This window comes from Ranitomeya imitator, chromosome 1, assembly GCF_032444005.1.
Source record: "Ranitomeya imitator isolate aRanImi1 chromosome 1, aRanImi1.pri, whole genome shotgun sequence".
In the NCBI taxonomy this organism is placed as follows: domain Eukaryota; kingdom Metazoa; phylum Chordata; class Amphibia; order Anura; family Dendrobatidae; genus Ranitomeya; species Ranitomeya imitator.
In genome coordinates, this window is record NC_091282.1 from 48342281 (window position 1) to 48367484 (window position 25204).

The window sequence follows — 25204 nt, forward strand, 5'->3', positions numbered from 1 at the left end:
TTTCTCCTGTGCCCTTATTCCTTTTCTGCTACAGATGCCCTAATACATGGTCTGTTAACGGGAATCTGTCAGCAGGATTGTGCACAGTAGCCTACAGACAGTGTCAGGTCGGTGCCGTTATACTGATTACACTGATACCTCGTGATGAAATCCGTCTTGTGGTTGTTGTGTAATCTGTATATTCAATTTTGAGTTAATGATATGCTCGTGCTCCGGGGCAGCCTGTGGGGGGTCTTCATGTGGTGCTCTGATTAGGTATTCATGTGTATGGCTTCTGACAGGTCATTGATCCCTCAATTGTCTCCACTAAGAGAGCTTGTAAGGGCTGCTCTGAAGCTGGCCGGGTCTCTGAGTAACATATTAACACTACAGTACGTACACAAGTTTAGGGGGAAAAAAAGTTTGTGGGAGGAATTCTTTAAGGGCTCCTTTCCACTTGCGAGATAAACATCCGTGTCTCGCATGTGAAAACCAAGCTGTGGCGCTGGCACTTGGGAGCGGAGCGTGCGGCTCCATGTATTGCCATGCAGCCGCGCTCTCCGCTCTGGAGTGCCGGCGCCACAGCTTGGTTTTCACATGCGAGACTCGGTCGGTTATCTCGCAAGTGGAAAGGAGCCCTATAGCAAACTCTGTGCGCTTCCATTGTCCCCATTACTGGGCGCTTACATCGTCCCCATTACTGGGTGCTTTTATAGCCCTGATTCCTCAGCACTTCCGTAGTCCCGATTACTGGATGCTTCTGTAGTCCCCATTACTCGGCGCTTCCATAGTCCCCATTATGGGCGCCTCCGTAGTCCTGATTACTGAGCGCCTCCATAGTCCCGATTACTGGGCGCCTCCGTAGTCCCGGTTACTGAGCGCCTCCGCAGTCCCGATTACTGAGTGCCTCCATAGCTCTGACTACTAGGCACTTCCTTAGTCCCGATTTTCTTGGCGCCTCCATAGTCCCGATTACTAAGTGCCTCTGTAGTCCCGAATTCCACGCACCTCCGTAGTCGCGATTACTGTGCGCTTCCGTAGTCACGGTTACTGAGCGCCTCCGCAGTCCCGATTACTGAGTGCCTCCATAGCTCTGATTACTGGACGCTTCCGTAGTCCCGATTACTTGGCGCCTCCATAGCTCTGATTACTGAGTGCCTCCGTAGTCCCGATTCCCGAGTGCCTCCATAGCTCTGATTACTGGGCGCTTCCGTAGTCCCGGTTACTGAGCGCCTCCATAGCTCTGATTACTGAGCGCCTCCGCAGTCCCGATTACTGAGCGCCTCTGCAGTCCCGATTACTGAGTGCATCCATAGCTCTGATTACTGAGTTCCTCCGCAGTCCCGATTACTGAGCGCCTTCGCAGTCCCGATTCCCGAGTGCCTCCATAGCTCTGATTACTGGGCGCTTCCGTAGTCCCGGTTACTGAGCGCCTCCATAGCTCTGATTACTGGAATCATGTGCCTTCTTGAAGAAGGTATATGTCTCTGTCTCTTTGTCAGCGCTAATGGAACTCAACATATCTGGATACTCTATACTCATGGTGGCGAAATTCTAAGGAAAGGACAGTCCCAAATTATTATTGATCCTGGCCATTATTAAGAGTACTTTACACAACACAGTATTTCGGTTTAGTGTAAGAAGGTGTGAATCCCCATCGCACAGCCCCTTGTTTAACCATACAGGAGGGAGCTAAAGAAGACCTGACATTTGATTCATTTAGTGCCGCCACCCATTCCACATACCATGGCTGCCACGTTCCTATGATGATGGGCATACTGGTTGGCACAGATTTCCTTGGAATGGCTAGAGTAGCCCGGTGGCTTCGTATTCACACTCCTTACTACCTTTTGTGTCGTCTGTTTGCATTCGTCCTCTATCAATGATGGTTTTATGTTGGGGTCTTTTCTCTCCCACAGCACATGAAGAAACACCCGTGTCGGCAGTGTGACAAGTCTTTCAGTTCATCCCACAGTCTATGCCGACACAACCGCATCAAACACAAAGGCATCCGCAAAGTTTACACCTGCCCGTAAGTCGGCCATTGGGCTTCCAAGTGACTCATAACTGTGGCGACTCCGTGGAGATGACATATTAGCCTTCTAGGATATTATTTGTATATGTGATATCTCCAGGCACAAGCCCTGTGAAAAATCCGACATATTAGGTTGACATTTAGGCTACAGGTGACCGGGGCATGACAATCACCGGCCCCATACAAAATGTGTATGGATCACTTTCCCTATAAGTTGTGGAATATATATACATGTACCTCAATGTTCAAAATTTTAGGCAGATGGCGAAAAAATGCTGCAAAGTAAAACTGCTTTGTGTTAATAGTTTATTTTTTATCAATTAACAAAATGCAAAGTGAATGAGCAAAAGAAAAATCTAAGTCTCATCAGTATTTGGCGTGACCATGCCTTGCCTTCATTATTTCCAGATACACTTGCACAGAGCTTTTGAAGGACATCTGCAAGGAGTTTGTTCCCAACATCTTGGAGAACTGTCCACAGATCATCTGTGGATGTCACTTGTGCAAATCCTTCTGTCTCCATGTAATCCCAGACAGACTGGATGATGTGAGATCAGGGCTCTGTGTGGGGCTGGATCATCACTTCCAGGACTCCTTGTACTTCCTTACGCTGAAGATCCTTCTTAATAACATTGGCTGGATGTTTGTGGTCGTTGTCCTGCTATAGTATGAATGCGGCGCCTTCCTGGTGGTATTAGATGATGGATAAGTATCTGCCTGCATCTCTCAGCATTGAGAACACCATTAATTCTAACCAAATACCCAACTCCAGAAAAATACAGCCATAAACTTACAAAGACCTTCCACCATGCTTCACTGTCGCCTGCAGAAGCTCATTATTGTTCCACTCTCGAACCTTTGGCAAAATAAAATTGCCTTCTGTTACAACCAAATATTTCAAACTTTGACTCATCAGCCCAGAGCAGCTGCTGTCAATTTTCTGATCATCAGTTCCTATATTTTTGTGCGTGGTTGAGTCACTCGGTTTTGTTTCCATGTTGGATGGCTGCAATTCTTCCATGAAGATCTCTTTTGACCAGAGTTCTCCGAACATTAGATGTTGGTAGCTGTGTCCTACTGATTTCTGCCTGTTCTGAGTTGATGGCACTGCTTGACATCTTCAGATTTCAAAGGGAATGAAGCATGCTGTGACTTTCATCTGCTCCACTAAGTTTCCTTGTCCCACCACTGTGTCTATGTTGCTCAACCGTGCCCATTTCTTGAAGTCCTTAATGCTGAGAAATACAGGCAGATACTTATCCATCATGCAATATCATCAAGTAGGTGTCTGATTAACTTCACACTTATACTGCAGCAGAACAATAACCTCAAACATGCAGCCTATGTGATTAAGAACTATCTCCAAAGTAAAGAAGAACATTGAGTCCTGGAAGTGATCATCCGGCCCCACAGAGTCCTTATCTCACATCATCCAGTCTGTCTGGGATCACATGAAGAGACAGAAGGATTTACACAAGCGACATCCACAGAAGATCTGTGGTCAGTTGTCCAAGATGTTTGGAACAACCTTCCAGCCGAGTTCCTTCAAAAACTAGGTGCAAACTTATCGAGAAGAAGCAATCAAGACAAAGGGGCGATCACCAACTGTTTTTGTGATCTACATTACCCTTTTGTCCTTTCACTTAGCTTTTTTTTTTTATCAGTTAACAGTTCTATTTTTAAAAGCATCCTTAATATGCAGCATATTTTCTAGACCGGCCAAAAACTATTTTACAAAGCTGCCTCTTTACTCTTCATAATCCTGGTTGCATGATACAATTCTTGCTGCTTTGTAGTCACCACTAGGGGGAGCTCTAATGGTCTTATCCTATGACGGAATTATGCAGATAAATTCCATTTTTATTATTGGGTAACCTATGCACGCTCCTCTGCACAGGCATTGTCCGGATACCAAGCGGGCGTTCACCAGGCGTCTAATGCTAGAAAAACACACCCGGCTCATGCACGGCATTCATGAATATGAAGTGAAAGCTGACGAAGATGAATCGGAAGAAACAAACTCTGTGGAAATGTCAGACGGCAAAGAAGACCCAGAGGTAGGATATACAAAGGGCGTATTCTATTATTATACAGCAGCCGCATCAGCGGGACGGAAATAGTCATGTCCAGTGTTCATGCTGATTCTACAACCCTGGAATTCCAACACCAAGAAGGAAAAGTCATGGAGTTAGGGAGACACGTGTTACTGATCGGCAAATGAGGAAAAAATGGAAACAACATTTTCAAAACTACTCGATTTAATAGTTTTAAAGCAAGTGCAGAAATTGCGGCACTTTGAGCCTCGGCTGCTATCAGTGAGGTTATGAATGGTCGTTGGAGGAAGGTTCTGCCGCTGCATGTACTTGGGCAAATTATCAAGATCCGCTGCTGGCAGCTCCTCACCGACCAATGACGTCCCAGATGTGTTCGATGGGAGACAAGTCCGGAGACAATACAGCCATGGGAGAACGTTTAGGCCTTGCAGTCTGCTCACAGTAGAACGAGAAACATGCGGCCTGGTGTTGTCATGTTGTATAACGGCTCCTGGGACACTTTCGAAATGGCCGTTCTACTGGTTCCACCACCAAATCAATGTTGGTGCACCTGGAATGAAGTTGGAGGGTACGCCTCCCATACATTATGCCACTGTACACCACAATCCCTGGCTTAGGACTGGTGTGACGTTCCCTCGTGAAGGCCTCTTCATGGCAGATTCTAAGAACGGCGCGCAGTGATCCATTATGTACATCAAATGAAATTAGACATCACATACCGAGCATAAGGGATCAATCGACAACTGCACACACCATCAGACGGCATCTGCACAACATTAGGCTACAGATACAGGTGTCCACTGACCTCACACCACCACTCTCAATGCTTATTATTTTGCTGAGCAAGACGGGAATGCAGGTCTGTCCTCTTCAGCCATCATTGCATCCAAGACAAAAGCGGGACTCCTCACCGGAGATTGGTCTGGACCCCATGTAGGTGACACCATGAAGTGACCTTCACAAGAAAATGTGAAAGTGTCCCAGGAATCATTTTTTTAATTTGACAACTCCAGGCCACATGTTATTTGTACTACTTTGAGCAGCCTGCGTGGCCTAAACATGCTCCCTAGGCTGCAGTGTCTCCAGACTTGTCTCCCATCGAGCACATCTGGGATGTCATTGGCCGGTGATTACAAAGGAGCTGCAGCAGCGGATCTTGATGATTTACACAAATGCTTTCAGCATCATAACCTTCCTCAGACGACCATTAATAACCTCACTGATGGCAGCCGAGGCTGTAAGTGCCGAGATTTCTACACATTGCTCATAAAATCATAGAATTGTTAGAGTTGGAAGGGGCCTCCTGGGTCATCTGGTCCAACCCCCTGCTCAAAGCAGGAATCACTAAATCATCCCAGACAGATGTCTGTCCAGCCTCTGTTTGAAGACTTCCATTGAAGGAGAACTCACCATCTCTCATGGCCGCATGTTCCACTCATTGATCACCCTACAGACTGAATGAATGCAGATGTTTGGAAAATGTTATTTCCATCTTTCCATCATTTGCAGATCAGTGACCCAGCTATCCATCCTGTGATTTCATCAATCCACCACTTCTCCTTCTTTGTGCTGTAATTTCACAGTCAGAGTGCATTTCCTTTGTACAGGATACGTTCTAATTCTAGTTTATAATCTTTCCTTTTTTGTATTCCTCTTTTCATGTGACTTTTTCCTTTGTTCTCTTTTCATTCTTCCTTTCTTTCCTCCTTACCATATCCTCTTTTTATACTTCTCTTTCCTTTGCTTCCATTTATTTACATCACTTGTTTCTCTCTCTTTCTTAGCTCCCAGTGATTTTCAATTTGTTTCCCATTTATTGATTTTTCTCCTCTTCTTATTTTTTTCCTTCCTTCTTTTTTTTTCTGCCATCCTTCCTTATTTCAGCTCCTCCCTTTTCCTTTGAATAATATTTTTTGATATAGCACCAACATGTTTTGCAGCAATGTACAATTTTCCTTCTCTCTTCCTCTGTTTTCTAATTTATTCATTTTATTCGCTTAGATAAAGCGATCATATTCCACATCACTGTACAGACATTATCATCACTGCTCCTATCTTTCTTTCTTTCTTTCTTTCTTTCTTTCTTTCTTTCTTTCTTTCTTTCTTTCTTTCTTTCTTTCTTTCTTTCTTTCTTTCTTTCTTTCCTTCTTTCTTTCCTTCTTTCGTTCCCTCTCCCCTTTTGTCCTTTTCTTCCTTATTTTCTCCCTCTCCTTCCTTCGATTCCCTTATTTCCTCTTTGCCTTTGTTTCTTCCCTGCTGATGTGAATATTATGTGCAGCACAGCGAAACATCTTCCCGTTGCTTTCCCCCTTTCCTCTTCTCTCCTTTCTTCCTTTTTCCCCCACTCCTTTTTTATCTATCTAAGATTTCCCTTTTCCGCTTTCATCCTTTCCTTCTCTTTTTACCCCTTGTCTTTTCTTCCTTTCACTTCTTTCCTCGCTCCTTTCGCTCTGTTCCTCTCCTTCTGTGATTGATCATAACCTACAACGCTACATAATATGTTTGCGCCGTATTTACTGGAAAACAAACCCTTGACTTTGATCTCATTAGGAGCCGACACCTAAGCGGAAGTTGGAAGAGCCAGTTAAGGAGTTCCGATCGTCAAGAGGAGCCATTACCCAACCCCTAAAGAAACTCAAGATCAACGTCTTCAAGGTCCACAAGTGTGCAGTCTGTGGCTTCACAACCGAAAACCTTCTCCAGTTCCACGAACACATCCCCCAACACAAGTCCGATGGCTCCTCTTACCAGTGCCAAGAATGCGGCCTTTGCTACACGTCTCACGTCTCCCTTTCCAGGCACCTCTTCATCGTTCACAAGCTTAAGGAACCTCAAGGATCCACCAAGCAGAATGGATCTGGAGAGGACAATCAACAGGAAAACAAACCGAGCGTTGGGAACCTGGCAGCAAATAATGTATCCTCGGGCAAGACGTGTAAAGTCTGTTCTAAAACCTTCGAAACTGAGGCCGCATTAAACACCCACATGAGGACTCACGGGATGGCTTTCATCAAGTCCAAAAGGATGACCTCCACCGAGAAGTGACGAGACCCACCGCTCCTTAACCGAGGAACTATGGTGAACTTCGTTGGTCCAGACGAGGCGTTTCATAGTGTTTTACTTGTGGAAAAGCAGAAAAATTAAGGCCCGGTTTGAAAGAAGGAAAAAGAAAAAGAATTTGTGGCAATATTTAGTTGTATCTTACCGGCTTTTCTGATCCCTTCACACCACACGACGATAGCAGTATTCATGTAAATCGGATGTAAATAGTGAAGAATTTTTGATACTCTGTGACTATATCGATGTAGATTTTTTTTTTTTAATATATATGATATCTCCTAGATGAGAAGGATATTTAACCCCCTGCCAGTCTGCTTTCCGTGATAGATGAATATTGGCAGTGTAACGGTAGTACGGGTATGTGCTGCCGAGGCTATTTCTGAATGCTTCAGAAGGAATATAGAAGGGACAAGGTCATATATAATTATATACGTACCAGGACTAGAGATACAGGGCAAAGTATACGGATAATGGGATCATAGGAAGACATTGCTGGATCTCGTGGCGAGAGGGAGCTGTCACTTTTCTAGTTTTGAACCAGTATTCGCTCATCATCCCGATAGAATAATGTGCTGCTCTTTGGTGCTCCGGGGGAATGGCGCTATATTTTTTTATAATTTTTTTAAAACTATATATATATTATTTTTTGTAAAGTTCCGAATATATAATTTAATTAGCAACGACACAAGTAACCTGCGCAGTCGCAATCTGGTTTGCAAGTAAACCTTGGGCCGAAAAACAAAAATGTTTTAGGCCGGGTGGTCTCTGGTGCTCGAGTTGAACATTGACCGCCATTAGGACGTTACGTCAAGTGATTGTATGGGGCACATCAATTATGGGCATAGCTGTGGTACATAAGGAAGAAGCGGTTGTACCCGTGCCCCCAGATCCCTCACTGTTACATGGTTATTCCCTAAATGTTATTATGGAGACCACTTACCGATCAGTGGGGGTCTTACCAATCCCGAGAATAAGGCAAAGAAATGGCGGCTATAAGGGCATGCTGGGAGTTGAATTTTTGGCAGAAGCCCACAAGCAAAAGATTTGCGGCAACCATTGATCGCTACGGCCTCCAAAGTTTAAAAAGTTTTTAAAGTTCACAAAATTCAAAGATGTATGTTTTCGGGGAGGACTGCATTCGTTTTAATGAGCCCCTTCCTCTCTCCCCTTCACGACTATGAAATCTTCGCAGTGCATTTTTAGTAACACTGTCGGTCCGACCATCATTACAAGATCTCAATCACACGCTGTGGGTAATATTTTTGATGCATTACTGCTGATCCACCGATTGCACCCGCAGCATTTCCACAACAAAATCTGCAACAAAATCCTCGCGATCTTCCAATTAAGCTGCGGAATTTCCGCAGTGGAAAATCCTCGTCCTATCTGACTTTTGCCAACGAACCCCTATATTATATTCATCCCACCATTTCTGCCTAATGGCCCAGGAAAGTTTCTACAAATATTCAGTCCCCCAACAAAATACATAAGTCAACGAGTCGCCCGAATCGGCAACCGAGGTGATTCGGAATGACCAGCATTTTAATGTTGTTTTTTTTTTTTTTTTTCATTGATTTTTTATTTTTAATATTGATTATGCCACTTTAGTCCATTGACCAGTCCTTTCCGTTGTGTCTCTGTCTTCTTTAAAAGGGAAATTGTAGCTAAACCTGTCCTTAAAGGGTATGTCCACCTTTTTCAACCAATGTTTGTGTACCGCTTCAATATGTTTACTTAACAGTACAAATACAGTAGAAGGTTTTTATTAAACACTATTCACTGATATATATTATATCAATGTGTGTATATATATATATATATATATATATATATATATATATATATATATATATATATATAGGGCAAGTGGAAAGAAATTTAAGGCAGTACATAACTACTAAGTTGCATTTGTTTGTAGCTTGTAACTCATAGACACATGGGTCTGCAGAGGAGCTGTATACACAAAACGACAGACTCTATTAAATCACCGTGAAACCGGTTGCAGTATTTAGTGATACCCTTAAACATCCCATATGGATCTCTAATGTCCATGTTGAATGTGCGTGCAGCGAAATACCTCAAAAATCTGTAACATTTGCCCTTTTTTTGTTGTTGTTTTACTGCTCTTGGCAGATATATCTGCTCCAAAGAACGGGAAAAAGTCAGGCGTTCAGATTATAGGAACCATAGAATCATCCAGTAAGTACATAGAGGATGTCTGGAGGACATTTTCTGTGTTTTATTTCCTGGATTGGATTTTTGAAAAAAAAAAAATTTTCTAAAATGTTAAAGAGGTATTCCGATAAAGAACTCTTCTGACAAATTGTGGGGACAAGTTCGATTTTTGATTCGCGGGTCAGATCAAAATAGTCAATGGGTCCGTGAAAAAAAAATCGGACCGCACTTCGGGTAAGATCCGATTTTCACAGACTGCCAGGAATGAGAAGATGGAAAAACAGATGAAGCTCGACTCTGATCAGAATAATCGGTCCTTTTTTTTTTTTTTGGAAATCGGACATGGGAATGATCCCAAAACTGCATTTGCACAAAAATAGGATCATTTTGCCAAAAGGAAACAAAAACACGACGCGACCATACAGCCTGCGTCTATGTTCATGCATTTTTTTATTATATTTCTTTAGGTGCGGATCCACTCTCTAATCCTATTAATTTCTATACGAAATCTATTTTCTTTATTCTACCTGGAAAAAAAGTACAAGTCACATTTTTGAAGCAGATTCTGATAGAAACTTTTTCAAACTAGGCGCTGTCCAATCAAAACACTCTCAGAAAAAAACTCTTCCAAAACTCTTCAAAACTCCTCCAAAAACTTTGTTCCCACTTGAAAAACTAGGTGTGAACGTCGCCTTATGTTGTCCAACCCCAACGAGGTCCTTTTTCTCCTTTGCACAGTTACTTGTGAAGTTGCTCTAACTTATTTTACGGTGTGTTCTTGGTGGGGCGGTATTTTCCTTTTCCCGTTTCGTACCTCTGTATCCTTTTCTATCTGTGTGCCGTGTGTATATACTGGCGGTGCATGCTTCCGTGCCGTGCTCGTCCCGTCTTGCTGCTGTTCTCCGCCTGTACATTCTGTGTCTTTACAGACGTATTGACGATATTTCACATGTAAATAAACATGGAGTATTTGACTCGGTAAAAGTGGTATTTTTTGTCATTGGATGGGGCCGGTCAGTGACGCGGAGAGTGGCGGTGATACCGCGGAGATTTTGGTTGTGTGCGTCGCTGCATTTGCGTCACGAGGACGGGAAACCCGAGCCCCTTCCTATTCACAGGTAAAGCCGGGAGGTAATTGATTTTTTGATGCAGAATGATTTTAGCTTTCGCTCCACAGCTGCTTTGGAAAACATGAATAGTCCCTGTGATTAGTCGTTCGCCGCTGCGACCCTGTGATCTATAAAAGCCGAACACCGGCAAATCGCCACACTCTGCGCCATGTTCACACAAGAGGTCCTCGCACTGATTTATGGCCTCGCTGCCATCGCCGCAGCTCCAGCAAATCTGTCCACAAATTGCTTAAAGGACACCATGGATTATATGTCCGACCTGAACTCTGCGGAGCCCAAAACCTACGCCAGGCTCAGTAAGTACAACTGCTCGTTTTCCCCTATGCCAGGCTCAGTAAGTACAACCGCTCGCTTTCCCCTATGCCAGGCTCAGTAAGTACAACTACTCGCTTTCCCCTATGCCAGGCTCAGTAAGTACAACTGCTCGCTTTCCCCTATGCCAGGCTCAGTAAGTACCACTGCTCGCTTTCCCCTATGCCAGGCTCAGTAAGTACCACTGCTCGCTTTCCCCTATGCCAGGCTCAGTAAGTACAACTGCTCGCTTTCCCCTATGCCAGGCTCAGTAAGTACAACTGCTCGCTTTCCCCTATGCCAGGCTCAGTAAGTACCACTGCTCGCTTTCCCCTATGCCAGGCTCAGTAAGTACAACAGCTCGCTTTCCCCTATGTCAGGCTCAGTAAGTACCACTGCTCGCTTTCCCCTATGTCAGGCTCAGTAAGTACCACTGCTCGCTTTCCCCTATGCCAGGCTCAGTAAGTACCACTGCTCGCTTTCCCTTATGCCAGGCTCAGTAAGTACCACTGCTCGCTTTCCCCTATGTCAGGCTCAGTAAGTACCACTGCTCGCTTTCCCCTATGTCAGGCTCAGTAAGTACAACTGCTCGCTTTCCCCTATGTCAGGCTCAGTAAGTACCACTGCTCAGTTTCCCCTATGTCAGGCTCGGTAAGTACAACTGCTCGCTTTCCCCTATGCCAGGCTCAGTAAGTACAACTACTCGCTTTCCCCTATGCCAGGCTCAGTAAGTACAACTGCTCGCTTTCCCCTATGCCAGGCTCAGTAAGTACAACTGCTCGCTTTCCCCTATGCCAGGCTCAGTAAGTACCACTGCTCGCTTTCCCTTATGCCAGGCTCAGTAAGTACCACTGCTCGCTTTCCCCTATGTCAGGCTCAGTAAGTACCACTGCTCGCTTTCCCCTATGTCAGGCTCAGTAAGTACAACTGCTCGCTTTCCCCTATGTCAGGCTCAGTAAGTACCACTGCTCAGTTTCCCCTATGTCAGGCTCAGTAAGTACCACTGCTCGCTTTCCCCTATGTCAGGCTCAGTAAGTACCACTGCTCGCTTTCCCCTATGTCAGGCTCAGTAAGTACCACTGCTCAGTTTCCCCTATGTCAGGCTCAGTAAGTACAACTGCTCCCTTTCCCCTATGCCAGGCTCAGTAAGTACCACTACTCGCTTTCCCCTATGTCAGGCTCGGTAAGTACAACTGCTCCCTTTCCCCTATGTCAGGCTCAGTAAGTACCACTACTCGCTTTCCCCTATGTCAGGCTCAGTAAGTACCACTGCTCGCTTTCCCCTATGTCAGGCTCGGTAAGTACAACTGCTCCCTTTCCCCTATGTCAGGCTCAGTAAGTACCACTGCTCAGTTTCCCTTATGCCAGGCTCAGTAAGTACCACTACTCGCTTTCCCCTATGTCAGGCTCAGTAAGTACCACTACTCGCTTTCCCCTATGTCAGGCTCAGTAAGTACCACTGCTCAGTTTCCCCTATGTCAGGCTATACAGCTGTCTGACTGTCATTATGCTCCTGCAACTCTATTTTGCTTTGTCTCCAGTTCCCGGGTCGCTCCAGTGTTGGGACTCGTTCACATGTCAGTTTTTCGCACGCGAGTCCTTGTAGCTATCATAGTCTATGGAAATGTTCACATGTCCGTGATTTGCGGACCGAGTGGTCAGTACAAAATCAGGCAGACATGTCCAATATTGATCTTTTCCGTTCTCTCTCTTCGCTGATGACACCAAATTTTATACGTCTTCTCCCCGTTATCACCCCCTGGCGACTACAAAACACCAATCTGTCCGCTGTCTCCAACATCATGTTCTTCATATGTCTGAAACCGAATGTTTCAAAAACTGCTCTCCTCTATCTAATCACCTAAACGAAATGTGAGCAGCAACCATCATTTTAATATTTATTTCATAAAGCAATAATACACATGAAAATATAAAAACCTTGTAATAAATCTCATCAGACAAAACTGCTTCTTTCTCCTCCTGGACCGATCATTTCATTCTCAATTCAGTGGTAAAATGTATCTTCAGGGAATCCAGAGTTTTCGATTACTGAGATAGAAGATGACAGTTAGTGCTTGTAAAGTTCTATGCAGAACTATAACTCCTCCTCCCCTCTGCATAGAATTTTATGGGCACTAACTGTCATTTTCTATCTCAGAATTGAGAATGAAAGATCAGCCGAAGAGGAGAAAGCAGCAGATTTCTCTGATAATATACAGTACAGACCAAAAGTTTGGACGCACCTTCTCATTTAAAGATTTTTCTGTATTTTCATGACTATGAAAATTGTAAATTCACACTGAAGGCATCAAAACTATGAATTAACACATGTGGAATTATATACTTAACAAAAAAGTGTGAAGCAACAGAAATTATGTCTTATATTCTAGGCAGGGCCGGTTTTAGACAAAGTGGGGCCCTAGGCAAAAATTTAAAGTGGGGCCCCAAATGCTAACATTGTAAAATCACACAAACATTTAGATTACAGTACATGAGCAGGATGCGGATACAGTTAGTGGAGGGGCCTGGAGCCAGTGCTCACACTGTGGCCCCCATATTTAGGGGCCTTATATCAGCCAACAGATCTGCCACTATTAGCTGTATGCAGGGGCGTTGCTAGGGTCAGAAAAGATTGGGGGCCCAAGCCCCAAAACAAAGAGTTGCCCCCAACCCCCTCTTAATTTTTTTTAACTCTTTAGATAAAACAGTGCTAACTCTCTGAGAACAGATAATGTAGTAGATGTCACCTGCAGTCCTATGTAACACCAGAGATAGCAGTAATAATTCTCTGAGTACAGATAATTTAGTATATATCACATGCAGTCCTATGTAACACCACAGATAGACATAGCGTTTCAGAGTAAGACTATGTTCACATGCTGCATTTTTATCACTAGCCAAAACCTTTTCTATTAGCAGTAAAAATGTTGCGTTCAAAACACCTGTTTTCAGCTTGTTTTGTGGTGTTCTTCACACTTTCTTCAGCTTTTTTTTGTTTTTTTGGAGTGAGGATGTTTGCTTTGTCTACAGTATGTTTAAGGCCTGTCCCACACGTCCAGATAATTCCGGTACCGGAGTTATCCGTGTCCGTGTGCTTACCTGGCACATCAGTGTGGCACACGTGCGACAGCCGTGTGCCAACTGGGTACCACACGCACCGTGCAGGAGACAGCGCTAGAGTTAAGCGCTGTCCCCTGCTTTGGGTGCTGAATCCAGAATTCATTCCTTCTTCCCAGCAGCGTTCGCTGGAGAGAAGGAATGAAAAATCATTGTTTTGTTTTTTTTTGTGTTTAAAATAAAGTTCCCGGTAATCTCCCCCCTCCCTCCCCCTGTGCGCCCACCCGCTGGTATTAAAAATACTTACGCGGCTCCCTCGGCGCTTCCATCCTCTCAGTGTCGCAGCTCTTCGTGTATGAGCGGTCACGTGGTGCTGCACATTACAGTGATGAATATGCGGATCCACCCCTATGGGAGGTGGAGCCGCATATTCATCACTGTAATAAGCGGCACCACGTGACCGCTCATACAGGAAGAGCTGTGACTCTGAGAGGATGGAAGCGCCGAGGGAGCCGCGTAAGTATTTTAATGCCAGCGGGCGGGCGCACAGGGGGAGGGAGGGGGGAGATTACCGGGAACTTTATTTTAAACACACAAAAAAAACAATGATTTTTCATTCCTTCTCTCCAGCGAACGCTGCTAGAGAGAAGAAATGAATGGGGCTTCAGCACCACAAGCTGGGGGGACAGCGCTTACAGTAGCGCTGTCTCCTGCACGGCACACGGACTGCACACGGACAGCGTCCGTGTGCGGTATGTGTTTTACACGGACCCATTGACTTTAATGGGTCTGTGTGATCCGTGTGCTCCCACGAACACTGACATGTCTCCGTGTTTTCCAAACGGACACACGGTCCATGAAAACACGCTGACATGTGCAGAGACACATTGATTTTAATGTGTCTACGTGAGTCAGTGTCTCCGGTACGTGAGGAAACTGTCACCTCACGTACCAGAGCCACTGACATGTAAAACCGGCCTAAGACCACATTCATACGATCAGTATTTCACATCAGTATGTGAAAGCCAAAACCAGGAGGGTGAGAAATACAGAAGTGGTGACGTGTTTCTCAGGGTATGTGCACACGCTGCCGATTCTGCTGTGGATCTGCATTAGTTTTTTATGCGTTATACAGCACCATGTAAACGTATGGAAAACAAAATCCACCATACACATGCTGTGGAAAATACCGCGCAGAAACGATGCGCTGTATTTTCTGCAGCATGTCAATTCTTTGTGCGGATTCTGCAGCGTTTCACACCTGCTCCATAATAGGAATCCGCAGGTGTAAAAACGCTTTTGAAAACTGCACAAAAACTGCGGTAATTCTGCCATAAATCTGCAGGTAAAACGCAGGGATTTTTAGGAATCTGCGTGGAAAAATCCGTGGCAGATTCCGCAATGTGTGCACATAGCCTCATTGTTCCATTGCTGTTTCTGCATTACAAATACTGAACATGTGAACGAGACCTAATAGTTTAATTCACCAAAACCACTCAAAAAATTGCAATGAAAAATGCTGTTGCAATATCTGCAGCTTTTTTATTCTTTCATTGCTTTCTACAGGTGAAAACACACTGAAAGAAGTGACACACTACTGATTAAATAGCGCTACAGTTCTGAAATCCAGTCAGAAAAAAACAAGCGCCTGCAGGAGATTTTGGAAATCTATGTTTTGCTGGCACTTTGAAAAGCAGCTTTTCGCCATGTTCAAATGCAGAATTTTTGCAGCTTTTTCTTCTGCAAATAAGAAGTTTACAGCATTTTACAGCACAAGCAAAAACTGAGATTTTCAGAAATCTCCTGCACACCCTTTTATTTTCCCCTGACTGAATTTCACAACTGCAGCCTTTTTTAAACCTGCAGCGTGTCGCTTTCAGCAATTTTTTTCACCCATAGAAAGCAATGAAAAAGTTAAAAAAATGTTGCAATTGTTGCAACGTTGTTTTTCGCTGCGTTTTTTGTGAATAACACTAACTTTATTAAACATGTACTGTAGACAAAATGCAAACTGTAAAAAACAAACAGCAAAAGCTCTAAGGATGTGTGTCCACAATCAGTAAACGCTGCGGGGCAGCGTCCAACACACAGCGGCCAGATGTTACAGTATAGTGGATGGGATTTCAAGAAACCCCATCTCTACTATGTGTGCACTATCACCTGCACCTCACCCGCAGAGACGGACATGTGGCGCGTCTCTCCAGACCTCAGCATGCCAATTTATCTGGCGTAGACACAAGTCTCCACAAGAGAAATCTCACCCGTGCAATGTATAGGACGTGGTGATTCCACACAGTTCAATGAACACACGCGGAATCACCTGTGTTCAAAACATGGCAGCACTTTGGACGCAGCACATGTCCACTGCATCCAAGGTGCTGCCATTTCCGGATCCTCTGCACATACCCTAAAAAATGGGTGTTTTGAAAGCAGTGTTTTTACTGCCAAGAGAGCAGGCTTTGGCTACAAAAAAAATGCTCCAAAAATGCTGATTCCTATGCACACCTGTACTAAATGTGTATAGTTTACCCTTATTGTTTCACGTGGGAATTCATTTATTTCTATATAATAAATACCCTGATTCAGCAGACAATATTCCTGCCTTGTGTCATCCAGACAGTAGTGACAGCAGGTCGCCCTGTCAGATTACAAGCAGTTCAAAAACCTGACCGGCACATCCAAACATAGACTAAGTGTGAACAGGTGCTGAACCCAGAGTCGCCAACTCGTATATAGTTAAGTAAATAAGGCAGCACACTGGAGCGCTAGAACATACAAACTTGAAAAACGAAATTTGAACTGCATTACTGCACTAGAAATATGAAAAATGAGAGCTTTTAGCGCATAAAAATGGCCAATTTTATGTGTACCTGGTAGCCCCTTTACGGCATCTCTCTTCATCTGTACCCATTCAGATGGAGACGTTTATTCTCAGCGAGGTAAGGCAAGTGTAGGACCTGGTATAAGAGAGATGCCGTAAAGGGGCTACCAGGTATACATAAAATTGGCCATTTTTATGCGCCAAACACTCTCATTTTTCATATTTCTAGTGCAGTAATGCAGTTCAAATTTTGTATTTCAAGTTTGCATGTTCTAGCGCTGCAGTGTGCTACCTTATTTACTTAACTATATACGAGTTGGCGACTCTAGGTTCAGCACCTGTTCACACTTAGTCTATGTTTGGATGTGCCGGTCAGGTTTTTGAAATGTATTCTTTACCCTTCTGATCGTGCACTCCGCCTCCTAGCCACAGGTGTTTTATTACAGCAGGTCCAATACCCCTCCACAGAGAGAGAGAATTTTAGTCTAGGAAGAGGTTTCATATGTACCCATTCAGATGGAGACGTTTATTCTCAGCGAGGTAAGGCAAGTGTAGGACCTGGTATAAGAGAGATGCCGTAAAGGGGCTACCAGGTACACATAAAATTGGCCATTTTTATGCGCTAAACGCTCTCATTTTTCATATTTCTAGCGTAGTAATGCAGTTCAAATTTCGTATTACAAGTTTGCATGTTCTAGCGCTGCAGTGTGCTGCCTTATTTACTTAACTAAGATTACAAGCAGTGACTGTGGTGAGAGCCTATGCTGATGGCTGCTGTATGTGACTGTGAAACCTGATCCTACAGCAAACAGCACAGAACTCCAGGACCACATGAGTAAATCACTGCACTGAGGGGTTCTCAAGGGGGGTTTGGGAGAGACGCTTTTGGACTGCTGCTTCACTGCTGTACACCCTCTAGGCACTTCATACAGGGGTTGCAGATGCAGGGGGCCCCCTTTGTAGGTGGAAGCCCCAGGCGTCTTCCTGGTCTGCCTGTGCCACACGCTGGCCCTGATTCTAGGTTCTTCAAAGTAGCCACCTTTTGCTTTGATGACTGCTTTGCACACTCTTGGCATTCTCTTGATGAGCTTCAAGAGGTAGTCACCGGGAATGGTCTTCCAACAATCTTGAAGGAGTTCCCAGAGATGCTTAGCACTTGTTGGCTCTTTTGCCTTCACTCTGCGGTCCAGCTCACCCCAAATCATCTCGATTGGGTTCAGGTCTGGTGACTGTGGAGGCCAGGTCATCTGACGTAGCACCCCATCACTCTCCTTCTTGGTCAAATAGCCCTTACACAGCCTGGAGGTGTGTTTGGGATCATTGTCCTGTTGAAAAATTAATGATGGTCCAACTAAACGCAAACCGGATGGAATAGCATGCAGCTGCAAGATGCTGTGGTAGCCATGCTGGTTCAGTAGGCCTTCAATTTTGCATAAATCCCCAACAGTGTCACCAGCAAAGCACCCCCACACCATCACACCTCCTCCTCCATGCTTCACGGTGGGATCCAGGCATGTAGAGTCCATCTGTTCACCTTTTCTGCGTCGCACAAAGACGCGGTGGTTGGAATCAAAGATCTCAAATTTGGACTCATCAGACCAAAGCACAGATTTCCAATGGTCTAATGTCCATTCCTTGTCTTCTGTAGCCCAAACAAGTCTCTTCTGCTTGTTACCTGTCCTTAGCAGTGGTTTCCTAGCAGCTATTTTACCATGAAGGCCTGCTGCACAAAGTCTCCTAACAGTTGTTGTAGAGATGTGTCTGCTGCTAGAACTCTGTGTGGCATTGACCTGGTCTCTAATCTGAGCTGCTGGTAACCTGCGATTTCTGAGGCTGGTGACTCGGATAATCTTATCCTCAGAAGCAGAGGTGACTCTTGGTCTTCCTTTCCTGGGGCGGTCCTCATGTGAGCCAGTTTCTTTGTAGTGCTTGATGGTTTTTGCAACTGCACTTGGGGACACTTTCAAAGTTTTCCCAATTTTTCGGACTGACTGACCTTCATTTCTTAAAGTAATGATGGCCACTCGTTTTTCTTTACTTAGCTGCTTTCTTCTTGCCATAATACAAATTCTAACAGTCTATTCAGTAGGACTATTAGCTGTGTTATTCACCAGACTTCTGCTCAACACAACTGATGGTCCCAACCCCATTTATAAGCCAAGAAACCCACTTATTAAACCTGACAGGGCACACCTGTGAAGTGAAAACCATTCCCGGTGACTACCTCTTGAAGCTCATCAAGAGAATGCCAAGAGTGTGCAAAGCAGTCATCAAAGCAAAAGGTGGCTACTTTGAAGAACCTAGAATATAAGACATAATTTCAGTTGTTTCACACTTTTTTGTTAAGTATATAATTCCACGTGATAATTCATAGTTTTGATGCCTTCAGTGTGAATGTACAATTTTCATAGTCATGAAAATACAGAAAAATCTTTAAATGAGAAGGTGTGTCCAAACAGAGTTGATTATTTTTCTGTGAACTAATAATTAAAACAATGGTTATCCTTTAATATTTCCATCTTACCATAACGCCATATTTGACTCCTTTGTCTCATCACTCATTTTCTGAGATCACCTGCGTCTAAAAAAAAAAAAAAAAACCCATCCACAGTCCTCTCTTTTATTTTTGGGGAAAAAAACAACTGTTATTTTTGCGCTAAATTAGTCATCATTAGTGTTGAGCGATACCGTCCGATACTTGAAAGTATCGGTATCGGATGGTATCAGCCGATATCCGAAAAATATCGGATATCGCCGATACCTATATCCGATACCAATACAAGTCTATGGGACACAAATATCGGAAGGTATCCTCTATGGTTCCCAGGGTCTGAAGGAGAGGAAACTCTCCTTCAGGCCCTGGGATCCATATTCATGTGTAAAATAAAGAATAAAAATAAAAAATATTGATATACTTACCCTCGGACGCGCCCTGGTTGTAACCGCTGCCAGGGCTGCCACTAGAAATTTTGGGGCCCCATACTGGCAAAATTTTCGGGGCCCCCTTGAGACTCCGCCCAGGCTCCACCCCAGCCCCGCCTCCAGGCTCCACCCCTCGAACTGTCCACAGTCCCACCGCTATCTCTTGGAAAATCTCCACTTCTCACCTATCACACATTAACAGTTCCCATCACCAGATCACACATATAGCCGGCAGCTTTTGTTTTGGCCAAAAGATTTTTTAAGCCGCCACCAGAACACGGTAGACACTTTTGGCCGGGCCCTACTGTACTGTAACCTACTAAATATTTGTTAAAATATGCAATACAATTTAGGTATATTTTTATTTATTTTTCAATTTTTAAAATGACCTATAATACTACATACAAGGAACAAATACCACAACACTATGACCAGATGACATATTACCACCACAGTGATCGAATAATATAAAATACAAGGAACAAATACCACAACACCATGACCAGACCACATATTACCACCACAGTGATCGAATAATATCACATACAAGGAACAAATACTGTTGTGAATTCTGTGGCTGAGTTCACTTCTGTGGTCACAAGTGGTATTGCAGTCTCTGGGCTTCCTCCCTCAGGTGTTTTGGTGAGCTCGTTGGCTGCCTTGCTATTTAGCTCCACCTGAGTCTGTCTTCCTTGCTCCTTGTCAATGTTCCAGTGTTGGATCTGAGCTACTGCATCTTTCCTTGGGCCTGCTGCTCTGCTAGATAAGTGCTTCTAGTTTGTTTTCTGTTTTTTTCTGTCCAGCTTGCTATTGTCTTTTGCTGGAAGCTCTGAGAAGCAGAGGGGTGCACCGCCGTGCTGTTAGTTCGGCACGGTGGGTCTTTTTGCCCCTTTGCGTGGTTTTCGTTTTAGGGTTTTTTGTAGACTGCATAGTTCTCTTTGCTATCCTCGCTCTGTCTAGAATATCGGGCCTCACTTTGCTGAATCTATTTCATTCCTACGTTTGTCTTTTCATCTTGCTAACAGTCATTATATGTGGGGGGCTGCCTATTCCTTTGGGGTATTTCTCTGAGGTAAGTCAGGCTTGTATTTCTATCTTCAGGCTAGTCAGCTCCTCAGGCAGTGCCGAGTTGCATAGGTAGTTGTTAGGCGCAATCCACTGCTGCTTATAGTTGTGTGAGGATAGATCAGGTACTGCAGTCTACAGAGATTCCACGTCTCAGAGCTCGTCCTATTGTTTTTGGTTATTGCCAGATCTCTGTATGTGCGCTGATTACTGCACGCTGTGTTGCCTGATTGCCAGCCATAACAGTACAAGGAGCCACACCAATGATTCCCAATAGAGGGAAAAAAGAAATCCTGACATCATTTTTTTTTCTTAGCTCTGTCTTCAGTCTTTTTTTTCCCCTAGACATTAGAGTGCTTCAGGACACAGCTGTGGACATGGATATTCAGGCTCTGTGCTCCTCAATGAATAATCTCGTTGTAAATGTACAAAAGATTCAAGATACTATTGATCAGAAATCGATGCTAGAACCAAGAATTCCGATTCCTGATTTGTTTTTTGGTGACAGAACTAAGTTCCTGAGCTTCAGAAATAATTGTAAGCTATTTTTGGCCTTGAAACCTCATTCTTCTGGTAATCCTATTCAACAGGTTTTGATTATTATTTCTTTTTTGCGCGGCGACCCACAGGACTGGGCGTTTTCTCTTGCACCAGGAGATTCTACATTGAGTAATGTTGATGCATTTTTCCTGGCGCTCGGATTGCTTTACGATGAGCCTAATTCAGTCGATCAGGCTGAGAAAAATCTGCTGGCTTTATGCCAGGGTCAGGATGATGTAGAAGTATATTGTCAGAAATTTAGGAAATGGTCAGTACTCACTCTGTGGAATGAATCTGCACTAGCGGCTTTGTTCAGAAAGGGTCTCTCTGAAGCTCTTAAGGATGTAATGGTGGGATTTCCTATGCCTGCTGGTTTGAATGAGTCTATGTCCTTGGCCATTCAGATCGGTCGTCGCTTGCGCGAGCGTAAATCTGTGCACCATCTGGCGGTACTGCCTGAGAGTAAACCTGAGCCTATGCAGTGCGACAGGACTATGACTAAAGTAGAACGGCAAGAACACAGACGTCTGAACAGACTGTGTTTCTATTGTGGTGATTCTACTCATGCTATTTCTAATTGTCCTAAACGCAATAGGCGGTTCCATAGCTCTGCCGTTATTGGTACTGTACAGTCCAAATTCCTTTTGTCCATTACCTTAATGTGCTCTTTGTCATCGTATTCTGTCATGGCGTTTGTGGATTCAGGCGCTGCCCTGAATCTGATGGATTTGGATTATGCTAAACGTTGTGGATTTTTCTTGGAGCCTTTGCGGTGTCCTATTCCGTTGAGAGGAATTGATGCTACGCCTTTGGCCAAGAATAAGCCTCAGTACTGGGCCCAGCTGACCATGTGCATGGCTCCTGCACATCAGGAAGTTATTCGCTTTCTGGTACTGCATAATTTGCATGATGTGGTCGTGTTGGGGTTGCCATGGCTACAAACCCATAATCCAGTATTGGATTGGAACTCTATGTCGGTAACCAGCTGGGGTTGTCAGGGAGTACATGGTGATGTTCCATTTTTGTCTATTTCGTCATCCATTCCTTCTGACATCCCAGAGTTCTTGTCGGACTTTCAGGATGTATTTGAAGAGTCCAAGTCTGATGCCCTACCTCCGCATAGGAATTGTGATTGTGCTATCGATTTGATTCCTGGTAGTAAATTCCCTAAGGGTCGTTTATTTAATTTGTCCGTACCTGAACACACCGCTATGCGCAGTTATGTGAAGGACTCCCTGGAGAAGGGACATATTCGCCCATCGTCGTCACCATTGGGAGCAGGGTTCTTTTTTGTAGCCAAGAAGGATGGTTCGCTAAGACCGTGTATTGATTACCGCCTTCTTAATAAGATCACTGTTAAGTTTCAGTATCCCTTGCCATTGATTTCTGACTTGTTTGCTCGGATTAAGGGGGCTAGTTGGTTTACTAAGATTGATCTTCGTGGTGCGTATAATCTGGTGAGAATCAGGCAGGGAGATGAATGGAAAACGGCATTTAATACGCCCGAGGGTCATTTTGAGTATCTGGTGATGCCGTTCGGACTTGCCAATGCTCCATCTGTTTTTCAGTCTTTTATGCATGACATTTTCCGTGAGTATCTGGATAAATTCTTGATTGTTTACTTGGATGACATTTTGATCTTCTCAGATGATTGGGAGTCTCATGTGAAGCAAGTCAGAATGGTTTTCCAGGTACTGCGTGCTAATTCCTTGTTCGTGAAGGGATCAAAGTGTCTCTTCGGTGTGCAGAAAGTTTCATTTTTGGGGTTCATCTTTTCCCCTTCTACTATCGAGATGGATCCGGTTAAGGTTCAGGCCATCCAGGATTGGACTCAGCCGACATCTCTAAAAAGTCTGCAGAAATTCCTGGGCTTTGCTAATTTTTATCGTCGCTTCATCTGTAATTTTTCTAGCATTGCCAGACCATTGACCGATTTGACCAAGAAGGGTGCTGATTTGGTTAATTGGTCTTCTGCTGCGGTGGAAGCTTTTCAGGGGTTGAAGCGTCGTTTTTGCTGTGCCCCTGTGTTGTGTCAACCTGATGTTTCTCTTCCGTTCCAGGTCGAGGTTGATGCTTCTGAGATTGGTGCAGGGGCGGTTTTGTCACAGAGAGGTTCTGGTTGCTCAGTGTTCAAACCATGTGCTTTCTTTTCCAGGAAATTTTCTGCTGCTGAGCGTAATTATGATGTGGGCAACCGAGAGTTGCTGGCCATGAAGTGGGCATTCGAGGAGTGGCGTCATTGGCTTGAGGGTGCTAAGCATCGCGTGGTGGTATTGACTGATCATAAGAACTTGACTTATCTCGAGTCTGCCAAGCGCTTGAATCCTAGACAGGCCCGTTGGTCGTTATTTTTTGCTCGTTTTGATTTTGTGATTTCATACCTTCCGGGCTCTAAAAATGTGAAGGCGGATGCTCTGTCTAGGAGTTTTGTGCCCGACTCTCCGGGGTTATCTGAGCCGGCGAGTATCCTCAAGGAAGGAGTCATTGTGTCTGCCATCTCCCCTGATTTGCGGAGAGTGTTGCAGAAATTTCAGGCTAATAAACCTGATCGTTGTCCGGCCGAGAAACTGTTCGTCCCTGATAGGTGGACTAGTAAAGTTATCTCTGAACTTCATTGTTCGGTGCTGGCCGGTCATCCAGGAATCTTTGGTACCAGGGAGTTGGTTGCTAGATCCTTCTGGTGGCCATCTCTGTCACGGGATGTGCGTGCTTTTGTGCAGTCCTGTGGAATTTGTGCTAGGGCTAAGCCCTGCTGTTCACGTGCCAGTGGGTTGCTTTTGCCCTTGCCGGTCCCGAAGAGGCCTTGGACACATATTTCGATGGATTTCATTTCTGACCTTCCCGTTTCTCAAAAAATGTCGGTCATTTGGGTGGTCTGTGATCGCTTTTCTAAAATGGTCCATCTGGTGCCCTTGGTTAAATTGCCTTCCTCCTCTGATTTGGTGCCTTTGTTCTTCCAGCATGTGGTTCGTTTACATGGCATTCCTGAGAATATTGTTTCTGACAGAGGTTCCCAGTTTGTCTCGAGGTTCTGGCGAGCCTTTTGTGGTAGGATGGGCATTGACCTATCTTTCTCCTCGGCCTTCCATCCTCAGACTAATGGCCAGACCGAACGAACCAATCAGACCTTGGAAACATATCTGAGATGTTTTGTTTCCGCTGACCAGGATGATTGGGTGTCATTTTTGCCGTTGGCTGAGTTCGCCCTTAATAATCGGGCCAGCTCGGCTACCTTGGTCTCTCCATTTTTCTGCAATTCTGGGTTCCATCCTCGTTTCTCTTCAGGACAGGTTGAGTCTTCGGACTGTCCTGGTGTGGATTCTGTGGTGGACAGGTTGCAGCAGATCTGGACTCAGGTAGTGGACAATTTGACCTTGTCCCAGGAGAAGGCTCAGCTTTTCGCTAATCGCAGACGCCGTGTGGGACCCCGACTTCGTGTTGGGGATTTGGTTTGGTTATCTTCTCGTCATATTCCTATGAAGGTTTCCTCTCCTAAATTTAAACCTCGTTTTATTGGTCCATATAGGATTTCTGAGATTCTCAATCCGGTGTCTTTTCGTCTGACCCTCCCAGACTCCTTTTCCATACATAATGTATTCCATAGGTCGTTGTTGAGGAGATACGTGGCACCTATGGTTCCATCTGTGGAGCCTCCTGCCCCTGTTTTGGTGGAGGGGGAATTGGAGTATATTGTGGAGAAGATTTTGGATTCTCGTGTCTCTAGACGGAAACTCCAGTATCTGGTCAAATGGAAGGGTTATGCTCAGGAAGATAATTCCTGGGTTTTTGCCTCTGATGTCCATGCCCCAGATCTTGTTCGTGCCTTTCATGTGGCTTATCCTGGTCGGCCTGGGGGTTCTGGTGAGGGTTCGGTGACCCCTCCTCAAGGGGGGGGTACTGTTGTGAATTCTGTGGCTGAGTTCACTTCTGTGGTCACAAGTGGTATTGCAGTCTCTGGGCTTCCTCCCTCAGGTGTTTTGGTGAGCTCGTTGGCTGCCTTGCTATTTAGCTCCACCTGAGTCTGTCTTCCTTGCTCCTTGTCAATGTTCCAGTGTTGGATCTGAGCTACTGCATC

General features: G+C 44.7%; 2 protein-coding genes across 2 annotated transcripts in view; both read left to right on the forward strand.

Annotated features, from left to right (window-relative positions):
• Nucleotides 1–10281, forward strand: part of ZNF532 (zinc finger protein 532) — a 66679-nt gene extending 56398 nt beyond the window's left edge. The window contains exons 8-10 of the mRNA XM_069746115.1: nucleotides 1899–2011; nucleotides 3912–4071; nucleotides 6619–10281. Coding sequence (XP_069602216.1) covers nucleotides 1899–2011; nucleotides 3912–4071; nucleotides 6619–7113 — 768 coding nt within the window. The 3' untranslated portion in view covers nucleotides 7114–10281. The remainder of the gene's footprint in view (nucleotides 1–1898; nucleotides 2012–3911; nucleotides 4072–6618) is intronic.
• Nucleotides 10282–10577: 296 nt separating this feature from the next.
• Nucleotides 10578–25204, forward strand: part of LOC138673233 (O-acyltransferase like protein-like) — an 83561-nt gene continuing 68934 nt past the window's right edge. The window contains exon 1 of the mRNA XM_069761822.1: nucleotides 10578–10729. Within this exon, the coding sequence (XP_069617923.1) occupies nucleotides 10582–10729 (148 nt within the window). The 5' untranslated portion in view covers nucleotides 10578–10581. The remainder of the gene's footprint in view (nucleotides 10730–25204) is intronic.